The sequence below is a fragment of the Vipera berus genome (genome assembly GCF_964194415.1).
Source record: "Vipera berus genome assembly, chromosome: 1".
NCBI lineage: Eukaryota > Metazoa > Chordata > Lepidosauria > Squamata > Viperidae > Vipera > Vipera berus.
The window spans coordinates 176,549,298-176,575,069 of NC_138202.1; the positions used below are offsets into that span (position 1 = coordinate 176,549,298).

A 25,772-nucleotide genomic window follows, 5' to 3' on the forward strand; every position below is an offset into this window, starting at 1 on the left:
TTCTCAAAGCTAAATGTATTTATTTAATTAAAAATTCTTAAAAACATACATTTTATAGAATCACCATTAGCCATCTGCAATAAACAGATTTCCAATTTAAGGACATTTCTTCTCAAATGGTTTGGGAAGTTGAAAATTATAATGAACTGAAACATTGAAATATAGTTGCACAAAATAAGATTATGTTAATAACTGATATAAATACCATACTGAAATCCAGTATCGTGTTTAAACGGTTAAAAAGTTTTGCACTGTTCATATATGTACATTAAAAAAAAGCTTTAAATACAAGGACAGCAATTTCAACCCTGAAGAAAGACAAGGAAATGAATTTTGCTCCATGCCGCAAGAATACACATTTGACTGGCTCCAGAACATCTTTTTTACATACAGCAGGACACTTTCTGTTCATATACGAGATGAAGATCTAGCAGAATCCTCCCTAGAGGAAGAAGAAATTAAATTTTACCAATTCGTCATTGCTAACCCCTAGGTCAGTTCCCACACTGTTCTGGAAAATCACTAGAATCTAATGGAAAAAGAAGGAATGAACAAACACCAGCTCTTTAAAAGGCAGTGTTGAACTCACAAGAACTTTTAGATATAGCCTATGATTTGTCTCGCTATGAAACAACCCATTTTCTACATATGCGGTAAACAAGGTAGCCTGTAGGGGAAGAGTTTTTGCTTTAACTGTCCTCTCACTTACTTTCATGCTCCAACATCTGAAGTGGCTGCTTGGTATCTGTAGCAATACAGTTTGTTGTCTGCTCCACCACTCAGCAGCAACTGTAACATAAGAGGGGGAAAGGATCAAATTATAATAAGGCACTATTACAAACTGACTGTTTTTCCAATCAAAAGGGATAAAAATGCAAAGTAACAAAGTCCCTGAAAACTGTTTTATTTAAATAATAAAAACCCCACCATAATATTTGTTTCTCAATGATTTCCAAATAGCAGGAAAATATTCTCCTAACAGCATTATCCCCAACATGGAAAAAACCGGGGGGGGGGGGGAGGAGGAGGAGAGAAATTCTCATGTTTGATCACTATATCATCAGAGTATCATGTGGAAAAAAAACAGTAACATGATTCAAAATGTAGCGTATCCCTGGGAAGTCTCTACTCCTGTATTTGAAAAGGAAGCATTTTTACATGCAATAATATTTATAATTGCTTGGGCATGTTCTGTTTCTTGTTCATGCAACTCCAGCTCAATTTTGTATCACGATGTCGGCTAGATTAAACATGCTTTAACAAACAGCATCAATATAATTTAATAAAAATAATTAACACAACATAGCAACTACTCAACTGCAAATTAACTCTGGACGATGTACAATAAAATAGAAAGTGCAATATAATCATTATAAAATAAATAAATATTAAAGAAATAAACAAGAACCAATAGTGAGTCTAGCTAACAGGAGCCCCCAATACCCTAACCAAGGCCTGGAAGAATAGCCAGGTGTTTAAGACTTTCCAGATGCCATCAAAATGGCAGCCACACTGACAGCAGGAGGAACTTCACTGCAGATAAAGCACACTTCCTGGTTCACAGGAGATATTGTTTAATTGAAGGGCCTCAGCATGCCAACTTTTTTTATATTGAACCAGCTAGGCTGATACCATGAAGAGATAGTTAGGCCAGGTAGGGCTTTATAGGCCATAACCAGCACCTTGAATTGGATGCCAACTGGAAGCATGCCAATAACCAGTGCAGAAATGTTCCAGGTGTACATCAAGGCATACCTATCACCATCCACACCTTTGCATTCTGGATCAGCTGGAGCTTCTAGATATCTTTAAAGGCACCCTTGTGGAAAGAGCACTGCAATCCAGGAATCAAGCCATGATGGTTTATTTAGCAAGTCTTGTTAAAAAAAATCACTTGTGTCATACTCACTTCACATAAGGAGTGACTGTTTACAAGATGTGCTAAGTAAACCATCATGGCTTCATTCCTAAATGTTTAAACCATAAACAGAAGGGCAGTTTTAGTAAGGAAATAAATAAATGCATACATGAGTAACAATAATTTGCAATATAGAATGAACACAACTGTATTACATTAAGCAAAAATTAACAAATCATAGTATGTTCTTTTATCAGGACATTCTGAGGTAACCTTTGGTCTATCTAATACCAGAGAGATGAGAATTCGTCCATAATTGGGAGAAAGGTAGAACTTACACTATAAAGTAAAAATAATATTTCTGTCCTATAAACCCCGACACTAAAAGGTCTAGCTTATTTTGTTAGAGTGGGCGGTGAAGGGGCTGCAACTGCTTGAGAATTTTGCAAAGGGATCTTTCTGCGCAATTGGTTGAATCACAGTGCAAACCAAACCAAACCAAACCTGGATGCAAGCATGAGAAGGAAGGAAATAAAATAATTTGTATCTGCTGAAACACAGTTCCAGTTTACCATCTTTTTCTTCAGCCAGTTTTTATTAACATAGCTTCCTTTGGTTCAGTTGTTTTGGTTTTGAAGAAAAATGAATTCTAAATATTTAGAATATAGCTGGGGTGAGATTGAGGAAGAGGACAGGGCCCTTGGGACTGCAGACTCAACCATTTGTTTACGATATCCATCTCCCTCCAGGCTTGTCAAGGCTGCTAGGTGATTGGATCCATGCAGCAGTGTCAGTCTCTTTGAGGGAAGGAGTGTTTCTGTCTGCCTTGAAGGAAGCACAGTGCACCTCCTCCTGAAAAAGCTACTGCTGGTTCCAACAGTGTGGAAAATTTCCTGTTTTCAATTGTCCTTTTTAAGAAGTGGCTGGCTATAGCTCCAGATGGCCCTTTGGCAAACATCTTATCCAGAGTTGGGATGGAGTAGTGCCGCCATCCTCATTCTCCCTGATCCCTCAGTGGCTTTCAGTTGATCATGGGTGTTCTTCTGGACCATCTGTAAGGATTAGGAGGGGGGCAGCCTGGTGTGGCAGTGCTTCTCTCCCCTTTCTCTGTGGGCAGTACTGTTCTAATCAGCTGGGGTGGGAGGGGTTGAGACTGAAGGCCCTCACTTGTGGGGTGTTTCAAGCCTTCACACTTTTACCCCTTCTGTTTAATATTAGCTACGTGAGGCTGTGTGTGAGTCGAGTCATCCATTGGTTTGGGGTCGACAATAATGCTGTCAAAATCTTGTTCGAGTGTCTGGCAGGTGTCAGAATTTGAATGGAGAGGAACAGACTCAGGCTCAATCGTAACAAGACTAAGTGGCTTCAGTATTTGAGACCCCAATCCCAGCAATTTTCTGGATGGGGTTACATATCCCCACTTGGGCCTTGTGGGCAATCCGAGTTTTTCTAGACTCACAATTTCTGCTCAAAGAACAGATGACAGCTGTGAGCAAGGAGGCTTTTGCACTGGCCATTTACAACCCAATTACCACACGGGATGATTGCTGCAATGTGCTGTAGACAGAGCCGTCCTGGGAAACCACCTGGAAGCTGCAGGTGGTCCAGAATGCAGGGATATGGGCAATAATGGGCATGCTGTGATATGCCTGTGTAACATTGCTGCTCCACTACTGACCACTTATTTATTTCACTTTCTGATACCGGCTCCTTTATGACCACAATTGAGTCCAACATTTCTGTTGCTAAGTGAAACATTTGTTAAGTGAGTTTTGCCCCATTTTACAATCCTTCTCATCATAGTTGTTAAGTGAATCACTGTAGTTGTTAAGCTAGTAACACGGTTGTTCAATGAATCTGGCTTCCCCATTGACTTTGCTTGTCAGGAGGTCGCAGAAGGTGATCACATGACCCCCCCAAGGCACTGCAACTGTCATAAATATGAGTCAGTTGCCAAACATTTGAATTTTGATCATGTGACTACAGGGATGCTACAACGGTCATAAGTGTGAAAAATGGTCATAAGTCACTTTTTTCCAGTGCCGTTAACTTCAAATGATCACTGCATGAACTGTTGTAAGTCGAGGAGTATCTGTACAGATTTTCATGCTACCATTGTAATTACAATCTTTCATAAAATTATTATTTAAAAAAGGCCTCCATGGCACAGGATCTTGCTATCTGAGGGGCTACCGATCTCTGATCCATCCTGCACAATCATATAAAGTGAGTATGTTCTGTGTCCCAACAATCAAACGCAAGTCATTTGATGGGAGTTTGCCTTCTCTGTCATGGTAACTGCCTCTCATTTTTATAGATGATTCCTGGGGCGAATGTGCTTAGATATCTTAGCCCTTTGAGGTAATCCTGGAGAAATTAAGGAGTTGTTTCATTCTAAAACAAATTGTCTTTATTCTCCCTAGTTTGGAGGCATTAAGAAAAAAAAGGCATTCCTTAAGTCTCTTGAAGACTTAAATCCTCAACTACCAACTCCTAACAGATTGCAATGTCTGATCCAGCCATCTTAGAGGGATCATGTTACTTGACTACACCCTTGCTTTAAAAACAAGGGCAATCTTAGCCCTAAGAAAACCGACTCTGCCCCTATACTGTCTGGGCTATGTCCCCCTTTTCTGGCATTTATACATTTGCATTTGCATACATTTGTATGAGATTCATGTGAATTAGTATGCAATACTAACTTCTGTACCTTTTAACATTAACAGTAATTTCAATTAATTTTGTTCCTTTTGTAAGTTTGGATAGTGGCTATAATTCTTTCTACTGAGAAGTAAGAAGCACCTATTTCCATAATTAAAGATCTGCAGTGCCCACATCTGATTCCTGCATGTCTCATACCTGTTCTGTCAACTGTGTCTGTACACACCCAAGTTTACATATCCACACAAACAGAAGATACTGACAAGAGTCCTGGAATATTTTATGCGATGCAGAGTTAAACATTAGTTCTGTACTCAGTTTTCATCCGATTCTATACTTTCTTGAAATATCAATTCTTACCCCAGCTTCAGTCCACTCCACACAGAAAACTTTGTCTTCATGAGCCGCCAAGTCATAAAGAGGAGCTTTGCAACTGATGAGATATAGATTATTAAAGCCAGTTTTAGTGTTGTGTTGTTAGTGTTGTGTTGTTAACCTAAATGGTACGACTCTGATAGTTCTTTGCTGAAACAAATAAAGTTCCCTCTCAATCCATTTTATCTCCAACTCCTTTTTCTCTATTTTCTTTTTCTTTAAATCTAAATCTACCAGGACACACGTATTGTCCACCCATCTTGAGATGAAACAAAAATCTTACTTAAGTTGATCTTGACTCCTGGTAATGTCCATATAGAAATGCCATTTTCTTTGCTATGATTTTTTTTCCAATTTCTGAATGTACCATGTAGCTTTTTCAAGATCAGGCATGGTATGATAGCCTTGCAAGTGCTTTAGTACTAAATTCAGATTAAAAAAACATGTTGAGCTCTATTCACAAGTTAAAAGTGATTAAATCACTTAATTTATTTAATTTATATGCTGCCCATCTCAGTCACGGAACTCTGAGCGTCTTACAATGTCATGTATTGCACATGCATTCTGGTAGAGAATTTGGAGGCACATTTTGCAAAATTCACTTGCATGTTCAGATCTAATGGCTCACCAAGAGTATCCTTGAAGTAAGATTTATTAACCAATGGGGTATATTTTAAAGCAAGAACTTGCAAAACCTTAAAACTGCAGTTCTTCATTTTGTGTGTCATATGGTAAGAAATCATATATAAAATGCAACCAATGAGAACTTCAGATTTCAGCTTACCTCCTTGTATCCCAGAGTTTGACAAAGTGATCTAAAGAACCAGAGATAAGTTGCTGCTCTTGAGTAGGAGACCATTTCACTGAAGTCACCCAGCCAGTGTGTGAGGTGAGAGAAAGTAACACCAAAGAGCCATCTGAAACAAGACAGATTCAATAGCCACAAGGTACAATATACTACAGTTACTGAAAAGAAGCCAAGATGAACTCGTACTTGATACAGAAGCTTGTAATGGTCTTTTTTTGGGGGAAAAAGAGCCAGAAATATAAAAAGATTATTCCTTTGTAGGGTTCTGATTTTAGTTTGCTAAGGTAGAAATTGATAGGCAATTTGTTGTAGTGATGCTGGACTATGGATGGGAAAAGCTGAGTTCTAGTCTTGTCCTAGGCACTCAGCCAGTTGGGTGATAGTCATTCTCTTTCAACCAGTAATGATATGTGGGAAAGACCTTAGCAGAGGAGAAGAGATACTGCTTAGAGAATGTCATATAACAGAGGGTATAGCCCCGCCCCCACTGGATAGTGGGTGGGGCAAGAGGCTTGGAAAGCCCTCCTTAGTTTCTTAAGCAGTAAAGGAGATGGCAGATTTGTATTTCCAGACTTGCACGCTTGCTATACTGTAGCCTTAGAATAAAGCAGAATTACCTCATCTGGTTGGGTTTCCTGTCTGGTCTGTCTGCTATTAGCCTCCCAGGTAGACCAAACAGAAAAAAACCCAATGATGAGCTAAATCTACTTTATTTTAAGGTTACAGTAACAAAATCTTAAAGTCCAAAAGTACAAATCTCCTACAGTCTCTTTTTACCACCTGAATAGTTAGGCGGATCTTTTAAAAATTTCTTTCTCTGCCCATTACTTAGTTGTGGGTGACTCATCCTTTTATCTGATCATCCCCTAGCAGCATCCCTCTCTACCACCACCCACCCAGCCTCCTTTTATATGGTCATTCTCACATTCCATTACATCACTGATATCAATCTTGCAAGTCTGAAAGTACAATTCTCCCACCATCTTTTTTACAGCCCAAGAAATTAGGGAGGGTCCCTTTTGAGCCTTTTGCTCTGCCCACTATCCAACTGTGGGCTATGCTTTTTCTTATCTGACTATTCCCTCAGCAGCATCTTTTGGCCCCATTGCTCAAGGTGTTTCCCACACACTATTACACGGCCTTACAAAGACGTCCCATCAAACCATTTCCAAAAATGTTGCCAAGAAAACTTCAGCACTGTCCATAGTCACCAGCAGCCAACACGGACTCGAGGGTCCACCACCACTATCACTTCAAGATATTCCAGACAGGAAACCAAAATGTTAAGTAATAAATACTACCCTTATTGTAAGGTTACAGTACTAGAAACGTGCAGTATGAAAGCATCTCTCCCCTCTCTTCCTTTACTTCCCAGAGAACTAGTAAGGGACCCTTCTGAGATCATTACTCCACTCCCTTTGCACTCAAATTTTGCTTATCAGATAGTTGTCTAGGTTGCAGCTTTCTCCTGTTTCCTAAAGTTATTCTTACAGCCAAGCAACTAACACAGGGTAGACTAGGACAGATAGCATCTCAGCTAGATAGAGAATGATAGGGGAATAATCCTATCACAGTCTTACCTGTGCTATTTGTGACCACCATTCCAGAGCTCAGCCACTCATGAGCTGAATAACTTCCTTTAAAATGTAAACTGGATTGTTAAAATAAAGTGTCATTATATAGAAATAGGACACCTATTGGCCACGAGTAGTGGTTGGATTCAAATATGTGAACAACCGATTCTCTGTGTGGATGCCACTTCCAGAAGTCCATTCTGGGCCTGGGCAACAAAAAATTAGCTACCGGTTCTGCCGAAGTGGTGCGAACTGGCTGAATCCCACCACTGGCCATAAGGAGAGATAGGGGAAGCTGCCATATCAACTTCACTGACATGGTATGACTAGTAGAAATGTTGCAGAGAATAAGGGAGAGATCTTTCCCATCATCCCAACCCTAACCCTGACTCTTTGATCTAGAGATGCTAGGATCTTCTGCATGTAAAGTTATGTCCTCTATCACTGTGTTTGCAAGAAGTGAAAGAGAAGGCAAGACGTGGCCATTACTTTCCTGCCACATCAAGAATGCCACATGATTATTAAAAAAATAACCAATTTTAGGCAGGCATTACAGAGGTTTTTCAATTCCACAGTTGACATGTGAGTAGCCACTCCTGGTTCGAAAGCCTTATTAGAAAGCACATTCCAAAGTACATGAACTCTGTACAATGCTACATCAATTACTCAACTCAGTAAATGAGTGACCTTAAACTTTAATAATCAAGGCACTGAAAAAATTCTTATATACATGCATACATAGATACGTGTATGTACCGTATATACTTGAGTATAAGCCGAATTTTTCAGCCCACTTTTTGGGCTGAAAAATTCCACTTCGGCTTATACTCCAGTCAACAAAAAAAACTTACCGAGGACTTGTGCGCGGCCGAGGCTTTGGTGCTTCCGGGATCACGCGCACCTCTCCCAAGCCACCGCCATCCGGAGACCTGCCGAAGTTTGGGGAGGTTTGGGGAGGTGCGCGCGCACCTCCCCAAACCTCCCCAAACGTCGGCAGGTCTCCGGACCTCCGCGCCTTGCCTGCCTGCTTCTTTCCGCAGCGGAAAGAAGCAGGCAGGCAGGGCGCGGAGGAACGGAGACCTGCCGACGTTTGGGGAGGTTTGGGCGCCTCCCCAAACCTCGGCAGGTCTCCGTTCCTCCGCGCAGACCTGCCGACGTTTGGGGAGGTTTGGGCGCCTCCCCAAACCTCGGCAGGTCTCCGTTCCTCCGCGCAGACCTGCCGACGTTTGGGGAGGTTTGGGCGCCTCCCCAAACCTCCCCAAACCTCGGCAGGTCTCCGTTCCTCCTGCCGACCTTTGGGGAGGTTTGGGCGCCTCCCCAAACCTCCCCAAACCTCGGCAGGTCTCCGTTCCTCCTGCCGACCTTTGGGGAGGTTTGGGCGCCTCCCCAAACCTCCCCAAACCTTGGCAGGTCTCCGTTCCTCCTGCCGACCTTTGGGGAGGTTTGGGCGCCTCCCCAAACCTCGGCAGGTCTCCGTTCCTCCACACAGACCTGCCGACCTTTGGGGAGGTTTGGGCGCCTCCCCAAACCTCCCCAAACCTCGGCAGGTCTCCGTTCCTCCTGCCGACGTTTGGGGAGGTTTGGGCGCCTCCCCAAACCTCGGCAGGTCTCCGTTCCTCCGCGCAGACCTGCCGACGTTTGGAGAGGTTTGGGCGCCTCCCCAAACCTCCCCAAACCTCGGCAGGTCTCCGTTCCTCCTGCCGACCTTTGGGGAGGTTTGGGCGCCTCCCCAAACCTCCCCAAACCTCGGCAGGTCTCCGTTCCTCCTGCCGACCTTTGGGGAGGTTTGGGCGCCTCCCCAAACCTCCCCAAACCTCGGCAGGTCTCCGTTCCTCCTGCCGACCTTTGGGGAGGTTTGGGCGCCTCCCCAAACCTCGGCAGGTCTCCGTTCCTCCTGCCGACCTTTGGGGAGGTTTGGGCGCCTCCCCAAACCTCCCCAAACCTCGGCAGGTCTCCGTTCCTCCTGCCGACCTTTGGGGAGGTTTGGGCGCCTCCCCAAACCTCGGCAGGTCTCCGTTCCGCCTGCCGACCTTTGGGGAAGTTTGGGCGCCTCCCCAAACCTCCCCAAACCTCGGCAGGTCTCCGTTCCTCCTGCCGACCTTTGGGGAGGTTTGGGGAGGCGCCCAAACTTCCCCAAAGGTCGGCAGGAGGAACGGAGACCTGCCGAGGTTTGGGGAGGCGCCCAAACCTCCCCAAACTTCGGCAGGTCTGCGCGGAGGAACGGAGACCTGCCGAGGTTTGGGGAGGCGCCCAAACCTCCCCAAAGGTCGGCAGGAGGAACGGAGACCTGCCGAGGTTTGGGGAGGTTTGGGGAGGCGCCCAAACCTCCCCAAAGGTCGGCAGGAGGAACGGAGACCTGCCGAGGTTTGGGGAGGTTTGGGGAGGCGCCCAAACCTCCCCAAAGGTCGGCAGGAGGAACGGAGACCTGCCGAGGTTTGGGGAGGTTTGGGGAGGCGCCCAAACCTCCCCAAAGGTCGGCAGGTCTGCGCGGAGGAACGGAGACCTGCCGAGGTTTGGGGAGGCGCCCAAACCTCCCCAAAGGTCGGCAGGAGGAACGGAGACCTGCCGAGGTTTGGGGAGGTTTGGGGAGGCGCCCAAACCTCCCCAAAGGTCGGCAGGAGGAACGGAGACCTGCCGAGGTTTGGGGAGGTTTGGGGAGGCGCCCAAACCTCCCCAAAGGTCGGCAGGAGGAACGGAGACCTGCCGAGGTTTGGGGAGGTTTGGGGAGGCGCCCAAACCTCCCCAAAGGTCGGCAGGAGGAACGGAGACCTGCCGAGGTTTGGGGAGGTTTGGGGAGGCGCCCAAACCTCCCCAAAGGTCGGCAGGAGGAACGGAGACCTGCCGAGGTTTGGGGAGGTTTGGGGAGGCGCCCAAACCTCCCCAAACGTCGGCAGGTCTGCGCGGAGGAACGGAGACCTGCCGAGGTTTGGGGAGGCGCCCAAACCTCCCCAAAGGTCGGCAGGAGGAACGGAGACCTGCCGAGGTTTGGGGAGGTTTGGGGAGGCGCCCAAACCTCCCCAAAGGTCGGCAGGAGGAACGGAGACCTGCCGAGGTTTGGGGAGGTTTGGGGAGGTGCGCGCGCACCTCCCCAAACCTCCCCAAACTTCGGCAGGTCTCCGGACGGCGGCGGCTTGGGAGAGGTGCGCGCGATCCTGGAAGCACGGAAGCCTCGGCCGCGCGCAAGTCCTCGGTAAGCTCCGGGCGGTCACTTGCTTCGCGTCTCCTGAGGGAAGGGGGGGCGACTGGAGCGGGCGTGTTTCCTCGCCTGCTGGGCGCCGTGATTTGCCCGGGGAACGCGCGGGCCCCGAATGGCAGCGTGGAGCGAGGAAGCGGACAGCCAGGGCTTCCCCGAGAGCCGCGGCCACACAGGGTATTCCTGTGTATTCAGGCTTGCAAAATGGCGGATCGAGCCTCTGCTGGCGGCAGAGGCTTGCAGAACGGCGGATCGGCTTATACTCGAGTCAATAACTTTTTCCAGTTTTTGGGGGTGAAATTGGGGGTCTCGGCTTATGCTCGAGTCGGCTTATACTCAAGTATATACGGTATGTATATGTGTGCGTGCGCGCACACACACACACTCACTTCTACTCACCTTTGCTCCGAGGATCCCATAACCGAATGTGTCTGTCAGTGCTTCCAGAGGCTATACGCCGACAAAGTGGTGAGTAGGTTATTGAATTAAACACTTTGTTTCCTGTCTATGATACAATAAAAAGTGTAGTAAATAGCATTTTATAGATATCCCCTTTTGGGGGAAAAATAAAACAAATTAAATGCAGTGAAGTCATGTTAAAATGGCATTTACCAAAGTGGATTTAAAGCTTCCAGTTTCAACATCCCAAATTTTAATTGTGTGGTCCCATGAAGCACTGCAGATTTCATCTGTATCTGACCAAAGTACGGAAGAGACGGATTCAGTATGACCAGAGAGGGTTGCAACGGGAGTCTAGACATGAGGAATAAAGACCAATAAAAAAATGGCCAACACTTGAGTTTTTTAAAAATGGAAAAATCTGATTATCAATTAAAAACTAAATTGGGGGTATCTAGTTGCATAATGTTGCCACGTAACATGGAATTTTCCATGTAGTTACTAAGAGCTTGAGAGAGATGTTACTGTAGTAAACATTAGCAGGACATACTGGCATATGGGCAGATGAGTAGAACCTAGGCATGTCCTAGTCAAAGTTACATTCCTTGAGAGTTCAGCTATTTAAGTGAACTGTGAATAAAGCATGCCCTGTGACCACTTGGGGGGGGATCACTATCAGTCATCAACCCCGGCAGCTGCCCACATGAATCAAGCCAAGCCTGACTCCACTCATTCCTTTCTTACTCTTGTTAGTCCCAGCTGCTCGGTTTTTTGCTTTTTCCTTGGTCTGTTTATTACTTCCTCCATCTCTGCTTCATCCTCTTCATCGGCAGGCACTGAAATGAAAAAGAGATAAGATAAAGAAAGGGAGGGCAATAATCACACACTCATAATCTCACATAAACACAAATAGCCTAAATTAGCTGTAAGTTATTTTTTACCTCTTGGGTTTCAACACATTTTCAAAGCTCACTGAAGGAAATGGAAGAAGAGAAATAATCTGGATCCTTTCTTGGATGTTATTTATTTATTTAATTAAATTTTTATACCGCCCTATTCCCGAAGGACTCAGGGCGGTTTACAGGGCAGCATAAAATACAATATAAAAATAGTATAAAATCAAAATAGATTAAATTAATTAAGCCCAACAATTAAAACAATATTAAAAGCTAAAACCCCTTCAGTCCAGGCCTGATAGATCAAAAAACCAGGTTTTCAGGTCCCGGCAAAATGAATGCAGATCAGGGGTGGTCCGAAGTTCCACCGGTAAATCATTCCAAAGAGAATACCCTCCCCCCTGGGGATCACCCGCCGGCACTCCTTAACCGCCGGCACCCTGAGAAGGCCCTCCCTGTGGGAGCGCGCAGGACAATGGGAAGTTGATGCCGGCAGCAGGTGTTCCCTTAGATAATCCGGACCCAAGACATTTAGAGCTTTATAGGTCATTACCAGCACCTTGAATCTCACCCGGAGGGCAACCGGAAGCCAATGCAGCTCACGGAGAAGAGGTGTTACACGGGAGTATCGGGAAACTCCCATAACAACTCACGCAGCTGCATTCTGCACCAGTTGAAGCCTCCGCGTGGTCCTCAAGGGCAGCCCCATGTAGAGAGCGTTGCAGTAGTCCAGCCAGGAGGTCACGAGCGCATGGGTGACTGTGCGTAGGGCATCTCGGTCCAGATAGGGCCGCAACTGGCGCACCAGATGAAGCTGGGCAAAAGCCCCCCTGGTCACGGCTCCTATATGGTCTCCAAAATTGAGCCATGAATCCAAGAGGACGCCCAAGTTGCGAGCCCTATCGACGGGGGGTAACACCTCACCCCCCATCATTAGTGATGGAACAACCTGGTTAACCCGAGATGCCGGTATGCACAGCCACTCAGTCTTGGCAGGATTGAGACGAAGCCTGTTTCTCCCCATCCAAACCTGGATCGCCTCCAGGCAACGGGACATCACGTCGAGCGCATCACTGGGTTGGTTCGGGGTGGAAAGAAAAAGTTGGGTATCATCAGCGTACTGATGATACCCCACCCCGAAACCACGAATGAGCTCACCCAGCGGTTTCATGTAGATGTTGAACAGGAAGGGAGAGAGGACCGACCCCTGAGGGACTCCACAAACGAGAGATCTCGGGGCGGACCTCTGCCCTCCCGTCAACACCGACTGCGAGCGGCCCAGGAGGTAGGAGGAGAACCACCGCAAAACAGTGCCTCCCACTCCCAACCCCCTGAGACACCGCAGTAAGATACCATGGTCGATGGTATCGAAAGCCGCTGAGAGATCTAAAAGGACTAGGACAGAGGAACATCCCCTGTCCCGAGCCCGCCAGAGATCATTCACCAGTGCGACCAATGCCATCTCCGTGCTGTACCCGGGCCTGAAACCCGTTTGGTACGGGTCAAGATAATCAGTTTCCTCCAGGAACAGAGGAAGCTGATGCGCCACCACACTCTCAACAACCTTCGCCAAAAAGCGAAGGTTGGAGACTGGACGGTAGTTATTTAAAACAGCCGGGTCCAGGGCAGGCTTCTTGAGGAGGGGTCTCACCACCGCCTCCTTCAAGGCGGCAGGGAAGATACCCTCCCTCAAGGAAGCAGATATTACTGCCTGGAACCAGCCTCGTGTCTCCTCCCGAGCCGCATAAACCAGCCAGGAGGGGCACGGGTCCAGTAAACAAGTGGTGGAGCTCAGCCTTCTCATGATCCTGTCCATGTCATCGGGGGAAACAGGATCGAACTCAGTCCAGATAACATGCTCAAGACCACTTGATTCCTCCATGCCTGACTCTGCCCAGTCAGAGTCCAAACCGGTCCGGATCTGAGCGATTTTGTCCACCAGATGATGACTAAACTCCTCAGCCCATCCCTGTAAGGGATCCCCCCTCATCTCCCGATTAAGGAGAGAGCGAGTCACCCTAAACAGGGCGGCTGGGCGATTATCTGCGGACGCGATGAGGGCAGCGAAGTAATTAGACTTCGCCGTCCTCATCGCAGCGACATAAGACCTTGTAAAGGCTCTTAGTCGCAATCGGTCAGATTCAGACCGGGTGGATCTCCAACTGCTCTCTAGACCCCGTCTCCGACGTTTCATCTCCCGGAGCTCCACAGAAAACCATGGGGCCCAACGGGATCTGTGTCGGGTCTGGGGTCGCAAGGGTACAACACGGTCGAGTGCCTCAGTGGCCGCCCTTTCCCAGGCATCCACCAAGGCATCGACCGGGCTGTGAGTGAGGGAGCTAGGTAAGGACCCAAAGCACCATCTGGAACCGTTCTGGGTCCATTAGGCACCTGGGACCGAACCACCTGGTCGGTTCCACAGCTCAGCGGCGGGGGGTGGCACAGCGGAAGACCAGCCGCAGGAGATAATGATCAGACCATGACAGGGGGACAATAGTTGGCAAGCCCCATCCCAGATCATCTAACCATTGACCAGATAGAAAAATCAGGTCAAGAGTGTGACCCGCCCCATGAGTCGGGCCCTGAATTACTTGGGTCAGGTCCATGGCCGTCATGGAAGCCATGAACTCCTGAGCTAACTCTGACGACTCTCCCAGGGAAGGCAGGTTGAAGTCGCCCAGAACTATTAAGCAGACACTCTGTCTGCCTATCTATTATCTACCTACCTACTTTCTACCTATTAGCATTTTCTTAAGCACTCTCCTCAATTTTATGAAATGTGTAGGATAATTCAATCCAGCCTCTTGAGAAAGACCAACCTGTTTTGCCCAGAAATGTTTTATCTCTGATGTCTTGAGTCTAGCCAGTTAATCAAAAAATTATTTAGTCATGAAATCCACCTTGCTAACAACCCTTGTGCAATGAAAGGGTCTAGTCTTCATTTCTTTATTATATAAATGAGAAGAACATATGAAGAACGGTTGCAGGACTTGGGTTTGGCTAGTCTAAAGAAAAGAAGAAACAAGGGTGACATGATAGCATTATCCCAGTATTTGAGGGGCTCCCACAAAGAAGAGAGGGTCAAATGAGCCTTGGTGGAGCAGTGGGCTAATGCCTCCTTAAGTAACACCAGCTGCCTGCAATTAGTGCAGGTTCGAGTCCCACCAGGCTCAAGGTTGACTCAGCCTTCCATCTTTCCGAGGTAGGTAAAATGAGGACCCAGATTGTTGGGGGCAATAAGCTGACTTTGTAATAATGCCGCTTGGGGGGGGGGGGCGAAAGCCCTAATAAGCAGGCATATACACAGAATGAAGGCTATTGCGAAGCACATTGATTTGTGCTTTAGATTGTAAGCCGCCCTGAGTCTTCGGAGAAGGGCGGGATATAAATGGGATTAAAAACAAAACAAAAAACTATTCTCCAAAACACCAGAGGGCAAGACAAGAAACAATGGTTGGAAACTGACCAGACAGAAGCAACCTAGAATTAAGGAGAAACTTCCTAACAGTGAGGACAATTAACCAGTGGAACAGCTTGCCTTCAGAAATTGTGGGCACGCCATCACTGGAGATTTTCAAGAAGAGACTAGACAGTCACTTGTATGAAATGGTGCAGGTTTTCCTGCTTGAGCAGGGGGCTGGATTAGAAGACCTCCATGATCCCTTCCAGCTCTATTCTATTCTAAATGGGATGGAGCTAAATTCTGGAACTGAATTCCATCTATTCAGGCTTCTCACCATGAAATTAACTTATCATATGCTTTACAAGATGTGCCATTTAATATATGACTGTTTCATACACTGCAACTATAGAGTCAAAAGCAGTACCATGTGGGTAGGAATCCACAATTTTGCACTAAAATGCTACATTTAGAATTGTATGACAATAAACACAGCATGTTTCCACCATGGAAGTACATTCACAATTGTTAGGAAGATACATGTGTTGGAGGGGTGAGCTATGGGCAAAAAATAATGCTTACATCTAAAATATTTCTCTTACCTGCAGACCATATCTTCAGCATTTTATCCCAGGAGCCACTGCAAAACTAATAAAAAGTACAAAATTTGAATAAAAAGGTAAATACCTGACTTGATCTGATTCCAGCCTAAATTAATATGCTTGTGTTCAAGCCAGATTTGCACTGAATCCTGGAAAGTTCCTCATCATTTGCTCTCCCCACATGCCCAGCCTGTCCTGGGGTAGAGTTGCTGCAGCAGCAGAGAAGCTGATGCTTCAATTACTTTGAGATATTGTCCATCAGTGGTAGAAAAAATACTCCCAGTGATTCCGACAACACTGAATTGTACAGAGGCCTCCAGGGTCTTCTTGGTCTTAAAATGTAAAATCTCTGTTGCCACAATGTTCCCCAACCCTGTTGCCCCCATTATTTCACTAATCCAACTCCACCTCAGATTAAGAGGTATTAGTGTCATCAACAAATAATAATGCAATTCATACATGATATGACAGAAAGGGAGGACAGAAAGCCAGCATATGTTATTTGTTATATATATATATATATATATATATATATATATATATATATATATATATATATATATATATATATATATATATATATATATATATATATATATATATATATATATATATATATATATATATATATATATATATATATATATATATATATATATATATATATATATATATATATATGGGCTTTTGAAAACTCTAAACTTCTGTATTTCATCAAAACTTTGGAAGGAAGTGCATTTAAAGCCCTTGGCAGTTAAAACTGATGTTATTTAAAAACGCCAGGACTTGGGAAAAGGTCAATTAGAGGGCCAATGCCAGCCATCATCTTACAAGACCTGTGATGGAATGTTACCTAGATTCCCAGAGGGACAGGAGTACATTCCAGAAGAGCAAGAGACAATGCAGTTTAGATATTTTGTGTGAGAGATAGAGGGTGCAGGTGAGTCCTCCTTAATAGTTTCCAGGGTATACAATTTATGCGGTGCAAGTAGTCTGCTTTAGCTTGGCAAGTGTCTGTAAGTGAGGAGCAATAAAGAAATCTGCTCACAAGAATCACAATGTGTCTTTCTTAATTTTCAGAGCCTTACAAGGCCACGTTATGAGGCTTTGATCTGAATGTTCAAAAGAACTGGAGTAGTGTTTACAGTACAGCACACCTGTCTACTTTTAAGAAGGCACATAACTTACTTTGGTCCTTGAACTATCCACTGCTACAGATTCCACACTTCCTGCATGTCCCCTGCAGCAATGAAGAGCCCTCACTTTGTTCCTTTCCACATTCCATTCCCAGAGGAAGATAGTCTGGTCCATAGAGGCAGTGAGCAGCAAGCATGACAAGCTGTCTGAAGAATATAGGCAAGGATACACTGAGCAGCATTTCCTAAAACCAATCATCCAATTTCACTCTACCCCCAGAATCTGGTAATGGGATTTTTAAAAAAAGCAAAACTCTACAGCAAAACCATAATTAGATTTAGGACAGAGCTTGTTGATCAGAAGGTCGGCAGTTTGGCGGGTCGAATCCCGAGTGCCGCATAACAGAGTGAGCACCTGTTACTCATCCCAGCTTCTGCCAACCTAGCAGTTCGAAAGCGCGTAAAAATGCAAGTAGAAAAATAGGGACCACTACGGTGGGAAGGTAACAGTGTTCCGTGTGCCTTTGGCATCTAGTCATGCCGGCCACATGAACACGGAGACGTCCTCGGACAAGCGCTGGCTCTTCGGCTTTGAAACAGAGATGAGCACCGGCCCCTAGAGTCGGAAACGACTAGCACGCATGTGTGGGGGAACCTTTACCTTTTTATACCTAAAGGAATACATACATTTTAAGGAATATGAAGATCAGTGGTAATCCATAAGTATTGATTACTGTTGTATGAACCAATAATCCTACATAAGTAGGATCTGTCTGAAAAAGTAATAGGAATACATGGGATTCTGAGAATCATTTAATCCGCCTCTTAGGCCATACAGCTCCTCTCAGCTCCTGAAGGTCAGCCTCTTGCACAGTGATTGCCTGTTTCTAAAGGTGAAATCTAGATGTTGCTTTAAAATCCGAAGGCACCTGGTTGTTTTTTGTTTTATTTTTCAGTAAACGTACGGAATCTAGCTACTATATTCCTTTGCATCTTGCTGAAATGCCAACGTGGATCAGTGTTACATAAACATATGCTACTAAGAAGACAACACTTTCTGGCGCTGTAAATTAGAGACATAGCTCCATTGCCATTATCCACAGCTACGTCAGAAACACAGCTGAAGGATAAAAGACAGTCAAACATCCTCTTTTATACTAGGGCTGGGTCATAACTGGGTCCCTTTCACTAAATCTAGGGTAAAAATTAAGCCATCTTTTTATGCATTTTAAAATGACATGTAGCTCAGTCTTAAATAACATAAACGCTTCCCCCCCCCTCCCACCTTTCCCCAGTTTCACTATCTCTCAAAACATGAGAGGCCAGGAAAAATGCCATCACTTCAGGTAAGCAGAAGTCTGAAGCCTCTTGCGCTATTGTTCCTGCATGCAAACAACACCAGGACAAAAATAATACAGCCCATTCAAATCTGTGAAAGATGGGAATGCTGCAGATCTTTTTTCCAAAAAATCTTAAGAAATGTGAAAGAAAGAATTTGAAAGAAAATTGAAGGTTTAACAACTGTTAAAAGAGACAGCCATCACTTAGTGGAAAGCAAAACAGCAACAAAAACCCAAAGCTGACTACAATAAAAGTCTATCACAAGGTTTTGATAGACTTTTTTACTTACCTTTTTTAACCCAAGCTACATCTTTTACCACATCTACATGCCCAGCAAGTGTCATGATAGGTTTGCCTTCTACTGACCAAATCCGGGAAGTCTGATCATAGGAACCAGTCAAGATCCTATAGGAGTCAGAAGTAAAGAACATTTTTGAAGGTATGTACAGCTCTTAATCAGTTTCTCCTCTAAAAATGTCAAATATACCTGTCATGGTTCTGATAGATGAAACCAGTAAAAGAACTTCAAGGCAAGAATTCTTCCTTAAAGAACATTTTATTCAGCAACAAAATATAGGCACTTACATAGTTGAACCCAAAACTGAGATTCCCTCCCCCCAGATACAAAGTAACAAGTTGCAATTCCCATCCCACAAACGCTGTCATCACATCCCCCAATTAATGCAAGATGTGGGTTTTTCTCACTGGCCTCTCAGCCTGCCAAACCCTTATCAGACCATGTCCTTGAGTTCCCACACCTCTACACTGTTATGGCTAGCTAAACCCTCAAGCATTTACCCCATCCCCCACTTCTATATCTGAACTCTAAATTATGGGAAAGGCATGCTAGAAGCAAAAGTAAAAATGGCTGCTGATTCTCAGTTGTCAGAGCGATGACGTCCATTGTCACAGTGTTGACAATACCTACTGAACAGAACTTTCAGATTCTATGCAAAGCCATATTTTTGTAAATGTAATGCTAAGATGTGACTAGTAATGAGTTATAAATACTGTGCATAGTTCAAAGCAACTGACATTCTCCCATTTTTTTCTAGAAAAATATAGCTATTCCCCACTAATTCTTATTGTCCATGTAGCCATATAGCAACCATTACAGTTTACTATTTGAATGTCATGTCAAGGTGTTTATGAGGTTCAAACTCCATCTGCACTATTTAGAAATTCCACATTTGTGATTTGTACCAAAAGCAATTTAAGTCAGGCCAGAACTTGGCTATTACAACTCTGAAAATACCAACTCCACCCCATACCCATTCATTCTCCCATTAATTTACAAAGAAAAAATCATGGCAAAAAAGTAATCATATTTTGCCGATCATTCTGTGAGAAAAAGAGCCACTAATATAACATGCATGTTTAATGTACCCACTCAGTTTAAAGCAACAGTACAATCACTTTTGGCATTTGTCTGAAAAGAATGGAAGGAGCTTATTATAATTTAAGCTTTGCACCCTTATTTTTGAGGCCTCAACATTTCTATGATAGCAGCTGTGTATCTTATTAACCTTTTTTCTTTCAACGACCTGCATCGGAGTGGAGTCGGGGCAACTAAATGGAGTTCAAGCATTTACTAGCCAGATGCCCTTCCTGGTGCCAATTACTCAGTGCGCCCAGAGAGAGAAATATCTGCCGCTATATAGGATCAAGCTCACCACCTCCTGACTGTGAGACAAGAGCTCTACCTCTAGGCCACCATGCTGCTCAATTTCACTACTTAACATATTTATGAAATATTAATCAATAGGAGTATTTATTTTCTTATTTTGCCTTGCTATATTAGCATAGGATAAGACCACTTTAAATGCATCAATTACCTAAAAACTCGATGTAGGGAAGAAAGATGGATTGTAAGAATTTCTGAAAGAAGCAACAGTGCCTCAGAGAAATTAGTCTTAAAACTGATTTAAAAACTTTTGGCAAAGGACAATGACCGTCCTAATATAGCTGATAAAAATTAAATAGTTCTGGAATGAGCATCTCATTCCTGAACTACTGGTGCACAGAAGAAAGGGGCAATAAAAGATGGATAAACTTCTAGAAGAGTAAAGCACAGGAACCTATTTACAAGGAAAGCAAGCTTATATTAGTGCAGTGAGCTGTACGAGAAATCGAAAAGAGCCAAAAGCGAATTTAAAAATCCCTTGCCATTCTTCTGTGGCTTCAATAGAACTGATCCAGTCATCATGTAGCATGCACTCTTCAGGCTGCGGTGCTGTATACTTCTCTACATATTCAATTTCTACTACATCTTCCTGTATGTGGAAGAAAGAAAGAAACATTGACTACTGTACTATAAAACAAAATCCAGGAGTTAAGCCTACAATTCCACATGCTAGGAATGGAAAACATGTTGCTATATTACATAAACCCAATCGATCCTAGCCAGCACAGCCAGAACTTAGGAATGCTGTGAGTTTTTATCATCATCATCATCTAGAAAATGATAAGTTCCCCAGCCTTGCTACTGTCCCTTGCTGCGGTTCAATGGAATCAAGGGACTATACTTCCAAATCAACATATCACTTGCCCATACACTCATCCATTGCATTTGCACTCTAGAACTGTCCATTCCATGGTGGAAATTACTGAGTTAGAATCAGAATAGTACTATAAAGTTTCTACTGGTCAAAAATACAGTTAAATGTATAACCTAAAAAAAGTAACTTCTTACAGTCATTCACTTTTCATTAAAGTGTTTTTTAGTTTGGGAAAAGTTGAACAAATGTTGTTTGTATCCAGTTTTGACTTCCATTAGCATAACAGGTAGAAGGAAATAGATCTGATTTTTTTTCTTCCTTCCAAATATGCTCCAGATAGTTGGGGGACATTTTGTATAGGTCTGCGTGGTACAGAGTATGGACAGGTAGGAGCTCTGCTGCTGGGCATGTTCAATCTATTCACATGAGACTGAATCTTACACTTTCAAAATGAAATAAATGCAATCTTTGCTTAGAAATAGTAATAGGCACTAGAACAGTACCCGGTTACTATTGTTAAGCAAGAACCTCACTTTAGACTTCTTGTCCGCTTCCCCGTTGACTTTGCTTGTGGAAAACCAGCAGGGAAGATTGCAAGTCAAAATCACATGACCATGGAATGCTCTGAAATCTGGGCTGGTTGCCAAGCAGCTGGAACACAATCACAACTGCGGGGATACTGTGGACAGCTGGAACTTTGGGGACTGATCGTTAAGTGCCACTAATTCAATGCCATCACAACCTTTGAGTGGTCACTGAATGAGATGTCAATAATTGAGGACCACCTGTACTATATTAGTCTTATATCTGTATGCTTGCAAGTCTGATAGTTTAAGTCATCATTAGAAAAGGCATCATTAGAAGTGGCTACCAATGTACCTATTAATGTAAGTGAATACTGGTTGATACTATGTATCTCAAAACCCTACAATGCATGAAGCAGAGATTAAACATAAATAAACAGGCAGCATACCCATTAAACTCTTCCGCCTAGCTGCCAGGAAGAAAATTGCACTGCATTTTTAAAAATACATTTCTGAGAAATGTTAAAAAACCATAACATTCACCTCTTTCCTCAAAAAAACATTAAAATGGCTTACTGTTGAAATATTTTCCATTTCCATGTGTTTGACAAGAGACATACGCAAGAACTGTCCTTTGACAAGGAAGTCAAATTCCACATATTTGTGATCGTCTAGAAACAAATCAAAGGTATCAAGCTACATAAGTTACAACTTACATTAAGAGCAGATTTGGAAAATGTATGGTCTCTAAGATATAGTTTCTCTTTCATTGTTCTTGAATTTCTTTTAACAAGTTTATTCTCCAGATCACTAATAATATTACCAATACATATAAAATGGAATGCAGCATCTTGGTTGATTTGCTAGATTCCTTTATAAAATATATTACTTGTTCTGGATTTCTTTGTAAAAACAATCATGAGAACAAAACTGAGTTGCTATTGCAGACAATCTGGCTTCATTCCAAAACTGCCAAGATAAAAAAAATGTTTGTGTAAAGAAACATCCAGGGAGATTTTTTTAAAAAACGTTTGCTCTCTTTAAAAGTAAATGAACATTCAACCATAGGTAAATACTATTATATTTTGAATGGAATACCCAGCCTGACATCGGTATCTCTCAGTCTAATCTATTTTTCCATACTGTGGGAAACTCCATATGCCCTGTCCTGGATTGGTGAAAGAAAGCATAGAGATCAACAATCCATTATAATCTAGTGCATGGATTACATTATAATCATCTCTAATTTGTTTGATTAAATAATGCTGAATCTGAAAAATATATAGTGAAGCAATCAGTTATCAAAATAAGTCAAGTCTGCATAATTATAAATCCAAAATAAATGTGATTAGTTGTATGTTTTGATATCTGATTTTACAATACCCCAGAGGGTTAGAATCAATATTAATGGAACATCACAAATATAAACGTACCATTTTTAGCTTCCAACAATTTGTTGATAATGTTACTGAGGTCAGCAACTTCAGAGGTAGCTTGGATAGAAAAAGGAACATCATCTACTGTATATCTATAGAAAGAAAAGAATCACATACTTTAACAAAACATGGCATCTCAGACCTTCAGCTCTCTCAGGGAAAAATATGGCTAATAATTTGGGTTTTCAAGACTCTCTGCTCAGTTTGGGATTATTTGTTTATTTAATGTTGGATGAAAATAAATGTTGAAATGTTAATCAATTTTGTAGATTGTACAAAATTTTGCTAATATCCTACAAGAGAAATAAAATTCAAAACAATCTCAGGTGAGAGAAATGAAATAACAGAATGACATTTAACAGAAACATAAAATCTAAGGATGAATATTTGGCTTAGTAATGATGCTTATGATGAAATAAGGTCTTGAAATAGCATGTATTGCAAAACAAATACAAGTCAACAGTTTGATGTGGCTGCAAAAAAAAAGACATGCAGTGTTAGGAAAAATTCACATTTATTGGATGTGTTCAAGCAGAGTCTTGACAACTGTCTGTCTAGATACTTTAAGTTCTTGTACTAAGTTGGTGGTTGGGTTCAGTGCTCTAAAAATGACACTTTGCAGTAATATGATTCTAAGAAAACCAATATGATAAACACAATACAATTGTAATGCTTATGAGGGTACAGGTTTCACATGACTTTTCAAACCCTAGGTTGACATTAAAATCATAACTTTCTGTTATAAATCCCAATCTGTATAAAGCTAGTCTACCTCAGAGGGCATCACAATGCCACAACCAATTCAGAGAAACCAAGTTCAATAGCAATGAGCACCCAGGTGGTTGAAAGCTTTCATGCATGAAAAACTATACAGTTCTAACATGTTCTTCAAGCAAGTTTAGTTTCAGACTAAATCTTCTACAATTCCTTGTCATTAGTTATGAAAGCTGAATTTGTTGGGAACAGAAAATACACCTCTTTGGAAGGCACCAAACTGCCTATACATGTTTTATTGTATTTCATTGCTTTTATTAAGAGTACATAGTTACGCTCATATAATTCGGCTGCAGAATCTATGAGTTAATAATTTTTAGAATTTCTTTTTATTTCTATTATCCATTTTCCCCACCCCAAAAAAAAATTTGGAAAAAGTGTTTTTACGAAATAGGCTGAATCAGGCAACGCTATTTACATACAACAGGTTCCCCACAAGATAGAAGGTAGGCGTGGTTCCATTTACTACGGAACTGGGTAGGCACAGCTCCCGGGTCTTGTCTACTTTCCTTCCTTCCTTGGTTTGATCAGGAAACAAGAATTCTTGCCCACAGGAACTCTTCTGAACACAGACTAATATGGTTGGTTATGTACTATCAAGTCAGTGTTAACTGCAACAAATATCACTTCAAAATCCCGTTTTTGTTTCAATTATAACTGTTGCATTCAGTTTAACGAAGAGAAGGGTGAGGGGTGACATGATAGCAGTGTTCCAATATCTCAGGGGCTGCCACAAAGAAGAGAGAGTCAAGCTATTCTCCAAAGCACCTGAAAGCAGGACAAGAAGCAACGGATGGAAACTAGTCAAGGAGAGAAGCAACCTAGAACTAAGGAGAAACTTCCTGACAGTTAGAACAATTAACCAGTGGAACAACCTGCCTCCAGAAGTGGTGAATGCTCCAACACTGGAAGTTTTTAAAAAGAGACTGGCCGGCCATTTGTCTGAAATGGTATAGGGTTTCCTGCCTGAGCAGGGGGTTGGACTAGATGACCTCAAAGGTCCCTTCCAACATCATCATCATCATCATCATCATCATCATCATCATCATCATCATCATTATTATTATTATTATTATTATTATTATTATTATTCTTAACAAATGAGCTGACTGCTATTCCAAGAACCGGCAACCAATAGAGTTTATTATTGTATACAACGTTGCTCCCTGAAATCGTGGATGATGGGTTTTTAGCACTCAAATTATATTTGGACTTCCCCAACAAAAGGCTACGTGGCCATTCAAATACAAATTGCCTAAGTTACCCAACTGCCGTAGTTACTACTGAAAGCTTGGTTACAAAACGGTACGTTTGCAAAGCCCCAGATGCGCTCCGGCTACGAAGAGCGGCCCGTTTTCCGCACAAGATCTTGGAGACAGCTCTCCAAAATTAATTTGGGTGGAGATGCCCGCCCTCCCTCTCAGCTTTGCTTTGAATGAAGTCGAAGACGGCAAAAGCTTTGTTTCGCGTTTGGACAAAAAAAGAGAGGGAGGGAGCCAAAGCTAAATTAGTGATGGTCCCGAGGAGAGACCCTGGAAAAGTTGCAGCTCCAATTCTCTTTCTCTGAGTCTTTCCCGTTCCCACTTACGTCGTGTTGCTGGTGAAGAAGCGAGCCTGAAGCTGTGCCATAGCAAAGATTACGGCCGGCGAGCTCCACAGCGGGCACGCAACACGCGAGTAGATGCCCGGCCTCTCTAAATCCGAAGATCCCACGTGGCTGAGAGTCCCCTTCGCCCAGTCCTGCAAGACTCATGGATAGTTCGGGGAATGATTAGTAAGGTCTGCTCTTAAAGGTCAAAACACCCAGCCTTGGAGTTTTAATATTTCTTCTTTCCACGAGGCGGAAGGAGAGATCCCTGATTTGGGGAGCATTTTCTTCTTCTCTTCTGTAACCCGTGTGCTATCGCAGAAGAGGTTGACGTTCTTGCAACCCCGAGCTTCCACCAAGTTTATTCTTGGAGAAACACGTGAGGTTTTGCAACGGCGGTTCGTAGGAGTTTTACTAAAGCCCGGCTCGTACCAATTCCGGACAGAGGGCGATTCTGTCAATGTCAGTATTTTATATTTTATTCTCTCGTAGCACTGATAATACAGTAGCCCAATGGAGGGAAGAATGACTAAATGTGTCCCGAAGATCGCAAATCATTTCTTTAATTCTGTAATTTTTTATTTTTTCCCCTCTGTCCTTTTTTCTCTCTTGCACTTTCTGTTCTCTCTCTTCTGAGTTTAGTTTGTCTTTATTTTTATTTGTTTATTTAAATAAATAATAATAAAAAGAGTAGCCGAATGGCGACTGT

General features: G+C 43.2%; 1 protein-coding gene across 3 annotated transcripts; it reads right to left on the minus strand.

Annotated features, from left to right (window-relative positions):
* WDR12 (WD repeat domain 12) lies at positions 1-25,216 on the minus strand. Of its 3 annotated transcripts, none has more exons than XM_081324517.1 (14): positions 25,064-25,216; positions 22,699-22,793; positions 21,842-21,936; positions 20,410-20,516; positions 18,533-18,648; positions 16,955-17,109; positions 15,767-15,812; positions 11,613-11,704; positions 11,082-11,222; positions 10,869-10,974; positions 5,679-5,811; positions 4,880-4,952; positions 710-789; positions 1-442 (listed from the first exon to the last, which is right to left on the minus strand). In XM_081324517.1, exons 1-13 carry the CDS (start codon positions 25,102-25,104, stop codon positions 712-714), a joined length of 1,278 nt encoding a protein of 425 aa, XP_081180643.1. In that variant the 5' UTR covers positions 25,105-25,216; the 3' UTR covers positions 1-442; positions 710-711. The 3 variants fall into 3 exon arrangements, 2 of the variants coding, with proteins under 2 accessions (XP_081180643.1, XP_081180644.1); XR_014026016.1 differs by lacking the exon at positions 1-442 and adding an exon at positions 1,910-1,967 and having other exon boundaries at positions 718-789; XM_081324518.1 differs by lacking the exons at positions 1-442; positions 4,880-4,952 and having other exon boundaries at positions 766-789.
* Positions 25,217-25,772: the final 556 nt, after the last annotated feature.

Bases quoted from the DNA above. Each gene is read 5' to 3' on its own strand.
- WDR12 (XM_081324517.1), bottom strand. From the start codon at position 25,104: ATGGCACAGCTTCAGGCTCGCTTCTTCACCAGCAACACGAC. The intron at 22,794-25,063 runs GTAAGTGGGAAC...TTCTTTCTATAG, and splicing joins TTCTTCACCAGCAACACGAC to ATATACAGTAGATGATGTTC. The intron at 21,937-22,698 runs GTACGTTTATAT...ATTTGTTTCTAG, and splicing joins ATTGTTGGAAGCTAAAAATG to ACGATCACAAATATGTGGAA.